This window comes from Cupressus sempervirens, chromosome 3, assembly GCF_028749045.1.
Source record: "Cupressus sempervirens isolate cs-2001-9-10 chromosome 3, ASM2874904v1, whole genome shotgun sequence".
Taxonomy (NCBI): Eukaryota; Viridiplantae; Streptophyta; class Pinopsida; order Cupressales; family Cupressaceae; genus Cupressus; species Cupressus sempervirens.
Genome location: NC_143120.1, coordinates 664,169,559 through 664,184,281, shown reverse-complemented (window position 1 = coordinate 664,184,281; position 14,723 = coordinate 664,169,559). Strand labels below are relative to the sequence as shown.

Genomic DNA, 14,723 nt, shown 5'->3' with positions numbered 1-14,723 from the left:
AGCTTTGATCTAGAGGTCATTGAATAGATCTTCAAGCTACCACATAAGGTAGAATGTGCAAATCTAACCAAGGAATCATCTTTGGTATGTTGGAATGAGAAGAAAGGTGATTATCAAAAATATGTAAACCAATATTGGTTAGACAATAAAAGAAACAACTTCTCAAGATGGCCAAAGACTGTTCATTGGTCTAACTTTAAACAAGAGTACAAGGATCTCATCATCCTTCTCAGCAGAGTTTGTGGTCTTAAAGATTCCACTGATTTCGAGCCATGGATGCACAAGTTTATCTTTCAAATCATGGAAAATAGAGAACACTTTTTTTGGGGAGAGCTGATTAGCACTGCACTTTGCGAGCATATACTCAATGTGGGAACTTCAACACCCTTGTACATGAACTCCTACCTTGTCTACATTGCTGTTGGCATGGGATCTTTCTCTGGTCTCTAAACCAAGGGTGATTGTCTTCAGGAACTGTTTGGGATTACTATGAGAAAATCACTCCAGCAAACAATTATTTTTATTATAGAAGAGTCCAAGATGCCTTGTTTGGGCATTTTTAGTGCTTATTTAATAGACAGTTATCCGTCAAGAGGGTATCTAATGCAGCATGGGAAAAGGTGAATCAATACTGCTGTATTTTCATCTAGTTTTTAACTTTTACATACTTAAGAGTTGGGTATTTCAAAGGCGAGCCGTATAATTTACCTAGGTATGCTACCAATCAAATCATCTTGATGGAGCTAGCTAGATAGCTCAGAGACATGCAAAGTGATCAGCGTGCTATGCATAGACCTGAATTCAACATTACTTCAGCCAAATCCTTGGCTATTGGCAACTATTCAATCAATTCTGTGCCCAAAGCAAAGAACATGGAAGCAAAGTTACAGTTGGTCACCTTGAAGAAGTTCAAAGCTAGATTCCACTTTGATTATCGAGTGATGAATTCTCAAATCAAAAGAGCTTATACACATGTTCATCGCATTGAGGAGATCTAGATTGACATGAGAATAGAGCTTGGCATCATGAAGTTGGACTACTGTAGATTACCCCTGAAGCAGATAATCGATCTCAACATGTTGGAGATTCCTTCAAATTTCCAAGTTGAAGATGAAAACAACATTGTTGATCCGGAGTTTCATCAAGCTGACTCTGATAAGAAGTGCCCTTTTCCTATTAAGTGGCAATGGGAGGTTACATCTATCATGGATAGATTTCAATCCATCTTGGTATACACTAACAAATGGCTGAAAAATAAAAGCCTAAAAAGAGTAAATCCTAAGATGGGCTTAGATTGTGGAAGCTTTGGCCCTCTTGGCATCTTGTCACAACTAGAGATTATAGGGAAAGATGGTGCCTTGTCTTCTAATGCTAAGGGTTCTCTCAAGTTCAAATTAAAAGGTGGAAAAGGCTCTAAGTCACCTTAGATCTCTGAACTAGTTCAAGAATTAGAGGAAGAATCAGAAGAGGAACTGGAGACAAAATCTGATAAAGATACAGACGAAGAAGGGGATGTCATGATCATATCACCCCCAAGACCTTCACCAACTCATGCACGATCTATACATGAAGCACCTTTCCTGGATGAGGTAGATGACGATGTAGATTCATTCTCCATGGTTTTCTCTCCTATTCCTGTCTAAGAAGTTAATACAATGGCCCTTCCTATTTCTTCTGCTGCTCCTCTCATTCCCACAAATGAACAATATGAGCATTTGGAAAATGTGTTTGATGATTTTCCAACTCTCACAAGTGGTCAAGTTTCCCAACTTGATACCTCTTTGACGAGATTTGAGCTTTTCATGACAGAGTCCTGTCAGCATGTTCCTATGCCTTTAGTTGTGCAGACTGAATTTTGCTTAGTCACCACGGAAATATAGTTTGGATCAATGCCAATGGTCTCTATTGTATCTACTTCTACGGATGAAGGTTTCGGTTTGCCTGCATGGTTGAGCAAAATAACTGCAAAGAGAAGAAAAGTGGTTGTACTGCTGGACAATCTCTCTGTTAAGAAGACTAAATCCAAGTCTTTGAAAGATATGATTGTTTCAAGGATTTTGGTTGATTCAAATAAAACCAAATTTGTTGAAGTTGCTGAGCCCTTGGTGGACAAACCCATTGAAGAACTTACTCCTTTTGATTACAAGTTTACTAAGGTTGAAATCGGGAAGCAATCACGTTTGAGTTGTTTATAGATGCTCAGGATGCATTGGCCAGTGTATCAAAAAACAATCATGAGCTATGGGAGAAGAAAAACTAGCCGAAACAGGAGGTTTCTCATCTGAACGAGGTCATTTGACAACAATCTTTTTAAAGTGTTGTTGTTATGTCTCAAACATCCAAGGAGAGAAAGTTTATTGAAGCCGCCCAGATTTGGGATAATTTTGATCACATTTTGGTTCAAATAGAAGTCATTTTGAGGTTTTGATACATATTTTTGCTATTGAAGAACACCTTTTTGCCTTACGATGTCAAAAATGCTTCATATCATGCCTTTTATGAATCACGTTTTTGCTAAAAACGCCCAAAAATTTGGGTTTTTATCCACTTTTTTGCATTTTGGAGTCATGTTTTTGCATTTGGGGAAGATGTTTTTGTATTGCCAAATCAAAAGCAACTCAAATACATGCATGTTTTGGCCACGTTTTTGCAAAAGCGACCTAGGTTTTTGCATGAAAAGGGCACATTTTTGTTAAAAACACCCAAAAAGTGGCATTTCCAGCCTACACGTTTGGATCAATAGAGGTCATTTTTGAGTTTTAATGCATGCTATTGCCTTTGGAGACCACGTGTTTGGCATTCTCATGTGAAATTCAACCATTGAATGGTCATTAATCATTCATTATTTGCAAGTGTGGAGGAAGTAAAATAGTTGTTTGTAAATTCGGATTTGAGGGAGAATTTGGTCTTCAAGTCTATAAAACTTGCTATTTTGGCTCTTTGATCTCCTAGTAAGTGGACATTTTCAATCTTTCATACTAATTTATGCTTATCTTACAAAATAAGATGAAAACTCTTATTTTCACACTTTTGGATTTTCCGCAAACTCCAAATTCGAATTCGCACTTGAAAGTAAGTTGCTTGTTGGCATTTTTGAGTCTAAGAGCAAAGGTAAGTGTTTTCTTTGTGCTTGTTTTCGTTGGTTGTTTGTTTTCTTTTTTCATTTTTCATGTTGTTGAAGAAATTGCAAGTTCTTTCCCAAGAACTTAAGAGTCTTTACCTCCATTCCATCTCTTCACCCTTTTCATGCAAGTGCATCGTTTCATTCCACCTCCATCATTACATGCCATAGCACATTGCATCTCATTCTCCACATGCAATTACATGTGATCTCACCTTGCATCCACATTTACATGCAATCTAATCCTTTGTTCCCATTAACCTAAATGCATGTTCGTTTTATATGTAATTCAGTTTACATGTAATGACATCTAGAGGACCTGTTTTTGACTAAAGGTCACACTTTTGAAGTCAAAAGTTATCATTTACACGCATTCCTATGCGCCTAGCCTTCATTCTTGAAGGCATCTTTATAAGAACTCATCCTTTATCTATACGTATTTACATGCCATCCATCTTCCTAAGTCCTATTTAGCCCTCTGCATGTACTTTCTATATCACATCCAATTAATTGCATATGTTCCATGATTATCTAATCAATACTTCGAATATACTATTTCTTAGAGATCCATTTTGCCAATATTCTCATGGAGTTAGACTTCATATCTTCCAATGATGGATTCAGTCCCATTAAAATTTTCATGATGCACCAAGTCAAGATATGCCAAAATTTCTATAAAGAATGAAGACATACAGTAAAGAAGGCATGCTTCGAATCAAAGAAGCGATAATTCATTTGGTCTCCATTTTCCCAGTGGCAGCTTTAGAACTTGAGTTTGTGTGAGAATGCGCCAAGCACTGTGCTTCGAAAAAAAGAAGTTGTAGATGCTGGTGGGAAAGTTGTTCCAAATTTACATCCAGACATCAGATAGAAGGTGTTCGAAGTGTCAGAAACTCCAGAATGTGCCAATCTACAAAGGAGAGTTCACTACAACTTGAACGAAATTTTTTTTGATCACATCAAGTTTTCAAATGACAACAGAATCAAAGATAGTCAGAGGCTATCAAAAGATGCAACACCATGATTATTAAGGTGAATGGAGTGGCATGGAATACAAGAACTCTCGATCCTGTGATCATTTGGGATTGCATCGTAACGCCCTTAAGAACAATTCCTAGGATTGTTTTGATTCTTTTTTGTCTTCGTTCTTCTCTATTTCATGTTTGTAGGTTGAAGAGGATGTATTACATAAAAATGTGTAATTACGTATAATACGATTTACATGTCATTATGACATATAATCTAATAATTTCTCTTTTTAGTTTGACTGGGTCAAAGTTGGGTGAGTTGCTCCCACTTTTTCCTCCATCTTTTTCTCAACTCCTTTGCCTATATAAAGGAGTGCCCTCTCATTGTAAAAATCATCTTTTGTTGTATGCAAGAAAGCTCTATCAAACTTATGCAAGCATAACTTTGATTGTGTAGTATGACTTTGGGAGAAAAAAGAATAAAAGAAGCAATTGGATTTGAAGCTTTGACTGGAAGCAATTGTGATAGAGCAAATTAGAAGCTTTGACTATAGTTTTTGCCTATTATCTTTGATTCATGTTATATTATGTGTTCAATAATAGAGCATAGTGAGTTAAGAAGCAATCCGAGTTGAAGCTTTGACTGGGAGTGATTGTGGTGATACATAGACTAGGAACTTTGACTGTAGCTTGTATTACCATCTCAAATTCAAGAAAAATAGTTAGAATTCCCTACTTCTAGAAGTCTTTGTGCCCTAATGGTAGAGGTTATTCTTATAGAATAGTTTAAAACAAGACATAGAGCCAAACTGGTACGGTTTCAATGAGCCTTGTAGTTGGTGTTGGTTAATCAATATCACCATTTCTAGCTGTTAGATAGAAGTGTAGTTAGAGATTTCATCTTGCCCATTACTCATTCCACGGGTAATAGTAACACCCTTTCAAAATCTTCCAACTTCTTGCTTACCTTGAGCTGATCCAAGGAACAGTGAGAAGGGGGAGCCTTCCCTTTAAGGTAAGAGAGATTCTGTCTCACGTGCTGTGGCTGGTCATCTTATTTTGCAACTTGATTTTACACAAAACTGTCGGTTGTAAAATATCCACCCAACACATAGAAAACCACCTTAGGGGCAGAATTGCCAATTCAATGTTGTAAATCATTAGGGATCATATGGTGCACACACAAGCTATTTGTTATCAGAAGTTGTCAATTAGTATTAATAGTATTTACTATCAATACAAAAATGCCAATCAATACCAAAATAGTTATATACATAAGATCAAATCACACATTCATGGGAAAGGTCATATTATTACATCAAATTTATATATCTTTTTAATGGGAGTCGATTGGGCATATACGGAAATTGTACAGTTTGAGAGAGCAGTTAGCAATTCATTACATTTCGTTCTTAGAGCTATCACCGTCATAATCTCTTGATTATCAATAACATAAGTCTACAAGTAAGATCAGATACAACAATGTCTTAGTAAAGGGAGAAAATTTATGATATTTGTCCTCTTTCTCTGAGGTAGCCAATTAAGTGACATTACATATGCTCCCTGTTTTAAACTTTTTATGCATTTATTTGTATATTTCATATACGCTTTGTCTTCATTCATTCATGTGTATTCTTCATATTTTCGAAATGTATGCTCCATGTGTTGTTCTACTTGGGTTGATCTAGAATAGAAATGAATTGATTGGCAAAAGATGGTCAGGTTCAATTCAGATGGCCTTGATTCTTGTCTGTAGAAGGTAAGAGAAAATTGATCTTAAACTTGGAAACCTTGCAAATTGAAAATTCATTGGTTGATGTCATAGTTGTGCAGCAAAAGCTACACAGAGTAAAAACTCGTATAAAACTGTCCTTGCTTGTGAAAATGCAAAAAATGGGGAGGGGAGGACTGTCATGTCCCTCATTTGTAGTATGAAATAAACCTTCTTGATTAACAAAGGGAGCATATGTAGTAGCATACACCAAACCAGCTATAGTGAAAGGAAAGAGTAATCAATAGGCCAAGAATTTTAATGATATAAAATCATATTATTCAGGACCTTAAGGAAACAAGAGTTGATATAAGATTAATAAGTTCAAATTAAATATTGAAACTTGTCTTTCAGCTGCTGTATGTCTTGGAATAGACACAAATTAAGCTTATCATTATTATATAGTGAGGAAATAACTTGCAGGATTGCTAATGAGGTTGACAACTAAGATCATACTCAAGGACATTGATAAGTAGTGGTTACACTTTATATGATAACGTGCATGATGTCAACTATAATGATTATTAGAAAGAAAGATGTGAGAGTTTTGCACCCCAAATATGCACAGCGATGGGTACTAACAAATAAGCTGTACAGAGTTGCACAAAGAGAGCCTAGTGACTAAAATATTGAGCAATAATCTGTTTCCGTAATATTCTGCACATATATATCAGGAGCTTGATATTTCATCAGCATATCCTATTGTGACCGGTATTGTTGGATAGTCTTAAAAATATTTAACGTTTCATGGTGGAACATCTCTATCTTAAATCAGCATTTCCTAATGTGATGCAGAGAATACCTTTTCAAGAAAAACATTAATACTTGCTGAAATCAATAAGAGAACCAATCATTAATACTTCATAGCAACTGTCATCAATTTTCTTGGGACAGCCTTGGCATTGAAGGTAGTATGAAGCCTATGATCAGTGAATACGGTACTAATATGCATGATTAATTATTGTCCAAGAAAGATACTTTGCATAGAAATACTTATAATTGATGCATAGTCTCTATATCGAGCAACACAATCAAGAAACATAACATTGAGATCAGAAGTAGTTGTAATACATGACTAATAAAACCCAGGCACATCCACCAATTAAGAAGGATCAGGTATTGCTATGATTATCCCTCAAGGTTCCGTCAAGAATGGACTCACGAATAACTATCAACAAGTTAATGATTCATGAGTGACAAGGGTAACAATATTAATACAATGGAATTATAAACAGTCAATGCTAATATATAATCTGCAATATCTTATTCCAAAATTGATAAAACGTCAAGAGCAGTCAAGCGATTACATTTCTTAGCATGACGACTAATTATAATGGTCAGCAATTAAGAAAAAACAAATTTCTGAAAGAAATGTGATTTTTTACAAGCCACGTTGTTGTATAATTTAATAAAATACTCATACTAAATTACACCCTTTCTTAAGTGGGCTATCCAATTAACAATTAGGGAAGACATTTAATAAATCAAATTTATTTTTAAAGACTCGATAATGATAAAACTGTTGGCAATTGATAATGATTTAAGACAACAAATAGTTATGTACAATAATCTGAAGGGGTGGATATCAAAGGAAGTGAGCAATGAAGATTAATCAGAAATGATTGTCATGAAAAGATCGATCAAGGAACACACGACCCATCAAACTCAAGAGATGTCAACATTGGGGAATCTGAGTTATAATAGCAGGTTCTCATTCACTCCACCAAACATCATTATTTAATATTTGATATTGAATCAGAAAATCATTGAATGGGGAAGAAGGAATATAAAATGTTTATTGCAAGGAAGAGATAAGAAAGGAAATCAATCTTTACGTTGCTGGCAAGCAGTGTGACAGTGAATTATGCTCTAATGCATCTATGAATCAGATATTGATTCACAGAAGATTATATCTGAATTCTGTTAGGGATAAGGACCTTTATATGATCTATATATTTAAATATATATTATGTTTAATCTGTTAATTATGATGAATTCATAATTGTATATATCAGTTATGTTATATTATTGATATAAAGAAGATAGTTATATATACTTATTCCATTCCTTTTTTCACTCGCTAATTACTGTTAAATGTATAGGGAGATTTTGTTGGAAGAGGCGGAGTAATTTGGTCACATGACAAGAGGGTCCAATATGGGTAAGAGCCTTGAGGGAAATGGCTGTTTCGGTGACCTTGCTCAATAACTCTAATATCCTTTTTAAGGTTAGTGATTAAAAGAGAAGTAAGGAATCAGGGGTTAAGTATGTATTATGTATCAATGATATTATGTTAATCTGATTAAATGCATAGTGATGAATGTTAATCATTGGGAACACTACATAGGCTAACTTATATTTTCAGTCTCCAGCACTATCAAAACCTAGTTGGGAAATTTCTGGCTAATCAAGTCCTTGTTTGGAATATTACATGGAGAAGTAAGAAATTGGTCATGAAGAAGAAGAAAGTTGCAAAGAAGAAGCAGAAGAAGTTGAAAATTAAAAATTGATAACAGAAAAAAAAAGAATCCAAAATACCATCAAAGTTTATATTCAAAAAGCTGACAGATTCATCTTCTCAGTAAACAAAGATTATGTATGCAAACTAAAAGAAGCTGTTAAAGGATTAAAGAAAGTCCTGGTGCTTGGTATTGTAGATTGGATAAATGCTTGCAAGAACAAGTGTTCACAATAAGTGTAGCAGACAACAATCTTCAGTTCAAAATTGAAGATGGCCATTAATTGATTGTTATAGCACATGTAGACTATATCATGTTTGCAGACAACAAAATAAAATTGGCCAAGAATTTGCCTAGAAAATGCAAAAAGGAATTTTCAATGTCCATTTGAGGTGAACTCTTTCTCTTTGTTGGAGGACAAGTTTCTTATCTTAGTAATTGAAATTGTTTTCACAAACTAAGTATGATAAAGAGAATGGCTGGGGGCCTAACTTGATTGCTGAGATCTTTTGGTGGTAAAGTGTGAGGTCACAAGGTTTACTCTCCCCAGCCCATGTATTACTAGAGGATGTGTTGTGCCAATGTCACTGGGCACAATAAATGGCTTACGTAGCGTACTGCAGTTAAGCAAGAACGACAAATCTCACAAAGCAAACCAAACTTCCTACAGATTTATGATAGGAAGTTTACTTTATATGACAGCCTCAAGACCTATATTATGTAGGTAGTTGAAATGGTTGCAAGGTTTTAAGTAGCTTCTAAAGAGACACATGTACATGCAGTGAAGAGAGTATTAGAATACCTAAGAGGAGCATTGGGTTTTGGTTTATGGTATCTAAGAGGTGATGACTTCACCTCAAAATCCTATACTAATGCTGTTTGAGCAAGTAGCTTGGTTGATAGAGTACTATTGGCAGTGCATTCATTTTGGGAAACAATCTTGTTTCATGGTTTTGAAAAAAAACAAGCTTTGGTCTCCCTATCCAGTGCTGAAGTAGAATACATAGCAGCTACTTCATGTTGTACTAAAGTCATTGGATGCAACAAAATTTGAGGTTTATTTGAGTGGAATAAAAGCACCCAATATCTATATTTTGTGAATACAAACGAAAATTTTGTTTTCAAGATTCCAGTGATGCACTCAAGGATTAAACACATTCCCATCGAATACCATTTCTTGTGGGTACATATATTAGATCAACAAGTGAGATTGAAGTATGCTACCACCAGAGAATGGGTGAACATATTTACGCAGCCTCTTTGCAAAGAGACATTGTAGTTTCTAAGGCAAAAGTTAGGGATGATATCCTCTCCTTCCAACCATTAAGGAGATCTATTCATAAGGGGGGACTCTTAATTGCGCTATCTTACAGCTTTATGGATGCCTTTGCCATTGATGTTAGATGGGGAGTATTGGAGCAAGGGGGAGCACGTGTAAAAAAGAATATATCTGCATTGGAGTAGTGAGGAACACTTTATAATCAAGGTCATCTCCTTGAGAGGTTACCATCAATGATGAAGGGGGAGATATTTGAAAACTTGTGATCGATTTATTTATGACTTGATTAAATTTAAAAGTAAATTTTCCATGTAAGGAGCTGATTATTTTGAAGATTTAGACACAATAAAAAAGTCTCAAATAAATAAAGCTTTGATGTTAACTCTTTTGCGACTATGTTTCAATGCATCATTCGAGATCAAAGAAAACAAGTATAGTGGCAGAAATTAATATTGAAGAATGCATTGATTACATACAACAATTTAGGATCAAGGAGGTGGAGATCAGCACATTGATTACATACTAAGTGATCGAAATAAATCTAACAACACAAAGGAATGGTTTGAAAAACGATTATAATATATTATGCAGTGATTCCTTAAGCAGTTATTAGCAGCGATCAGTAGTGAGTAGTGGCAATTTGTTTAGACAGAAATTCACATTGTTTTATTTGATTATAAACAAAGCAGTGAATTTCTATGATACATGACTATTCTTGATTGACGACTATGGGTAGCGATTCATATTTGCAAAACAGAAGTAAGCATTTTCATTGTTTCATCAAGAAAGAATCATTATCTGCTTTTGTGGCGGACTCTATCATCATTATGTTGATTAATAATACATAGATTTACTAATGAAAACAGATTTGTTTATAGTTGTAATGGGTGCAGTTCTCTCTTAGGATATTTTATCAAGCAAAATATTAAATAGAAGATGATTTGTATTAATGAAGAGATGTTTACAAAAAGACATATCTCTTTTAGAGATATCTAATCTTAAGATGTGTCTCCCTTCATCAAATGTGAAGGTATATAGAGAGATAATAGTTAAGTGTGTTTTGAGGAGAGAGGTTTATAAATACATCAGATACACTAGCACATGTAGAGCAAAATTTGAGAAGATTATTCAACAGTAAAGTAGATAGTGAAAAGTTGTATGGTAAATTATAAGAAGTTTTATGTGGAGATTGTGATAATTAATGATCAGCGTATTGCAGATTTAAGAAGATAATTATAGCAGAATTTGGGAGGATAATTTGAATAAGTGGTGCTTTGAGTGGGTAAGCAATCACAAAGCGAATGAAGAGTTGGTGCCTACAAATTTATAACAAAATGATCAATACTAGTGATATTTTTGTCATGGTTTTCTTCTGCAAGGGTTTCCATGTAAACTTTGTTGTTGTGTTGCTCATTAATTGATTTCTCATTTGTACTAATTTAGATTAAATCATGAATTAATTAAATAAGTTTTATAGATATACCATATACATTTTTTATTTCTTTCTCTAGTATTTAGGCAATTTTGTGACTTGTTTTCTAGTTCTAGTGGTGAACACTATTTGTTTGAATTTTTTTTATTTGGTTAGAATTATTTGTGTCAATCAGGGATGAAACATTTTCTTGTTTACATTTTCATCTTTGGCACTCTAACATGACTTGTTATCTTCACAAGAAGTCACATTTTGAAGTGTTGATATATATATATATATATATATAAAAGTTTGGACAAAATGAGTGAAACCAACTTCTAAATATTTTCATCATTTGTGTTTGCCGCAGCCGGATGAGCGATATGGTTTAGCAAAGGCTACCCATCGATTAGCTGTTTTCTCCAAGGTACATCTCTTGAGCAAAATTTAAATATATTTGGAATGCTCATAAACACATTGTTTTGAACTATGCTTAGTGATAGACTATGTGAAAATATTATAAATTCCTTAATTAAGTAGATATGCAACATTCCACCAAATACAAAGTTTCATGGATTTCAGCATTATGGAATTGTAATATTTATTATGTGGACTAATGCCAATCTTATTGCGTTTCATAAATAGTTTACAGTAAATAAATTAAACAACTTGTTTTGATTTGAAATTTGTGTTGAATATATCAATGGTCTACTTTCGTGGATTGCTATATTTGTTGAAGTTCAATCTTTATTTACATTTGGTTTTGGAACATCTTCTGAATTCTTGCCTACTTGAATATTTTGGATATCATTTGTAATATTCTATATCGTATAATATTCTAAATTTTCTTTAAACCTATTCACATTGGCATTTGGACCTTTTATTGGTCTTGGTAATAGAGCTTACATCAGTTGTTTTTAATTTGTTTGGATTTTTTTGGGTGTTTTTGCATTTTTCGCAGCACATTAGTTTGTTTATGGTACTGAACAGATAAGTTGGCAGAAAAGATGTTTTTGCTGATGTATATCTTTTAGCTAAGTAGTTGGTGGCAAGCTATAGATTGAATTTTCTTATGTTGTAATTAGTCTAACAATAAAGAAAACATGAAGCTTTAACAATTTTTAATCACTAAGATCTTGATGTGACCAAAGGATTAGAATAATTGCTAAATTTTTCAGACTTGATGTCAAAAATACTTATTTTATTCTGAATCTCACAATTACATATATAATTATTTATATATGAATACAATGATAAGATAAGATAAGATAATATTAATGTCGACGAAAAACCAACAAGGTTTATGGGTTTGAGCATCCAAATAGAAGAGCCGGCCACAACAGAAGCACCAAACGGTGTCAAAGAAGAAACAAAAGCAATACATAAAACAGAAGACAAGGTAAGGACTAATGGTCCTTCCTTGTCACAAAGAAATCAGTAATAGAGGGGTAAACCTGTGAACTATCCATAGTCTTAGAATACTGTGTATAGCCACAGTAGAACTGTCGCTACCTGAAGAGACTGGTGCAGTGTCTAACCGATCTAGAATGAGAAGTACTGGAAGGCCTTTTCAAACCCCGTGGAGGAGACAAGGGAGAGAAAAAGGCAATAATGAGCTGGTTCAAAGTACGCCCTTGAGGTATAAAAGACTACAGGGTAATCTCTCGAAGATGGGTGGCCTCTTGAAGATAAAGTGCAAGACACCGTTGATCAATATAGTTGAAGAACATCGAAAGAGAAGAACGGTCTCTAAAAAAATAGTAAAATCTCCCTCTAAATCTCATAGTAAAGAGGACATAGAAATAAGAAGTGGATCTTAGTCTCAACCTCTGCCAAAGTACCCAATTGACAAACCCTATCAGCCCGATCCATATGGTGATTAGTCCGAGCCCTGAGGTGGTGAGAACCAACTCTGAATGAGCCTAAAGAAAATCGTAAGGCATGATTCCTGCGTCAATAGAGATAAGCGGGGCGAACAATAATACCATCCCGAATCACAAGAAAATGCTTAGCATAGAAGGCCATCCTAGGTCGCAGACCTCTTGGGGGATTACTCTAGGTAGTGGTAATGTAATGTTTGTAGATATCTTATCTAATATGCTCATTCAACTCCTGACGTGAGGAGAGAAGATGAGCAGGAGCATCAAGTGAAAACTAGTATGGAGGAAGATGATCTATATCAATACCAATTGAACTCAACAAAGAGTTGGCTTAGGTGTAACAACAATGAGACCTAGTAGAGGTGTCAGATCTCAAAATCTCAACAAAAGAATAGTATGTCAGATGAGAGTATCTGTGCCGGTCAACACCTGACTCCATAAAACCACAAAGCCGATGAAGGAACCAAATCAAGTAAAAAATGATGACAAGTGTGAGAGGATGAGCTCCAAACTCAGCTAAAACAATGCTGTGAGGAGTGAGTTTGTGGCCTCTTATGATATGCTGTAACATCAACGTTTGAACCCTCTCTATAGAAGCCCAATCAGAAGCAATAAGAGAAGGCCCCTAAACCACCGAGCCATAGAAAACTGTCGGACGAACCAAGGAATCAAAAAGGGAGAACTTGGACGAAATATCCTGGAAATGATGCCTGAAGCACTGTCTTTCCAGCAAAGCTAGAGAACCCATGCCCTTATTAACTCTAGACTGAATATCTGGTCTCAAGCTAAAGCGTGGCTTTGAAAACTTCACACCGAGATACATATAAGAGGAAGCCATCTCAACCTCATGACCTTGAAAGAAGAAATGAAGATGAGAGGTCTTTAAACAGTTAAAGACCATAACCCGAGTCTTTGATAAATTGACCACAAGTTGTCGCTGATCACAAAAAGACACCAGACAATCTAGAAGTCTCTACAAGCTGTCGAGAGAAGAGGTTAAGAGAACCACATCATCAGCAAAAGGGTGAATGGGATCAAAACTTGATGCAAATAGCACCCATCCCTAGGTTGAGAGGAGTTCACAAGGAAATCCTCCAACTCATCAATATACAAACCAAACAGAGTAGGAGAAAGAGGACAACCCTGCTTCACCCCAATGGTGCTCTGAATCGGAATAGAAAACCCTCTCATAAAGCCCTCATAATAGCAGTTTGAAGTCTCAGAAATAAGGCCAAACTAGGGACAGAATCAAAAGCCTTATGGAAGTCCACAAAGCAACAATAGACCTTTTGAGAGCGGTGTCTAGCCTCCTCAATGATAGCCCATAGTGTGAAAACATGATCCATAGTTTGATAGTTTGCTCCAAAACCAACTTGCCATTTATCTCTACAACCTATTCTATCAAGCTCACTAAATAACATGGTGTTTAGAGTAGTGGCATAAAGTTTGGCAAAAGTATGTCCGATCATAATAGTTCTATAGTTACCCGAATCAAAAGTAGGCCCACACTTGTAAATAGGGTAAACCACATGTATAGACGAGGACTCAGGAAACCCAATGCAAACAACTTTGTTGAAGAGTGTAGGAAATGGGTGAAGGTAGGAGATTGAGTCTCAAAGGTGACACAAACAGAGTGGTGGAAAGTTTTGCAATTTGTATTAAACCATTTATTCATAGGACAAGTATTCCAACGCTTAGCTCTGAGAGAGGTAGGGGAACGGTGAGGAATAGAAAGGAGAGCAGAATCCCAGATGGCAGAGGCAAGTGAATCAAACATGTCAGAGGCAACAAGCAACTCACAAGACCTATTAGGTGTCAGAAGTCTCCTAAGGTG

The 14,723-nt window shown here is 35.3% G+C and overlaps 1 protein-coding gene across 7 annotated transcripts in view; it reads left to right on the top strand.

Annotated features, from left to right (window-relative positions):
* LOC149568454 (uncharacterized) overlaps positions 1-14,723 on the top strand; it is a 334,059-nt gene that overhangs the window by 151,605 nt on the left and 167,731 nt on the right. For all 7 annotated transcript variants that reach the window (XM_089821382.1, XM_089821379.1, XM_089821377.1 and 4 more), the window contains one exon: positions 11,380-11,436. In XM_089821382.1, the coding sequence (XP_089677508.1) occupies positions 11,380-11,436 (57 nt within the window). The remainder of the gene's footprint in view (positions 1-11,379; positions 11,437-14,723) is intronic.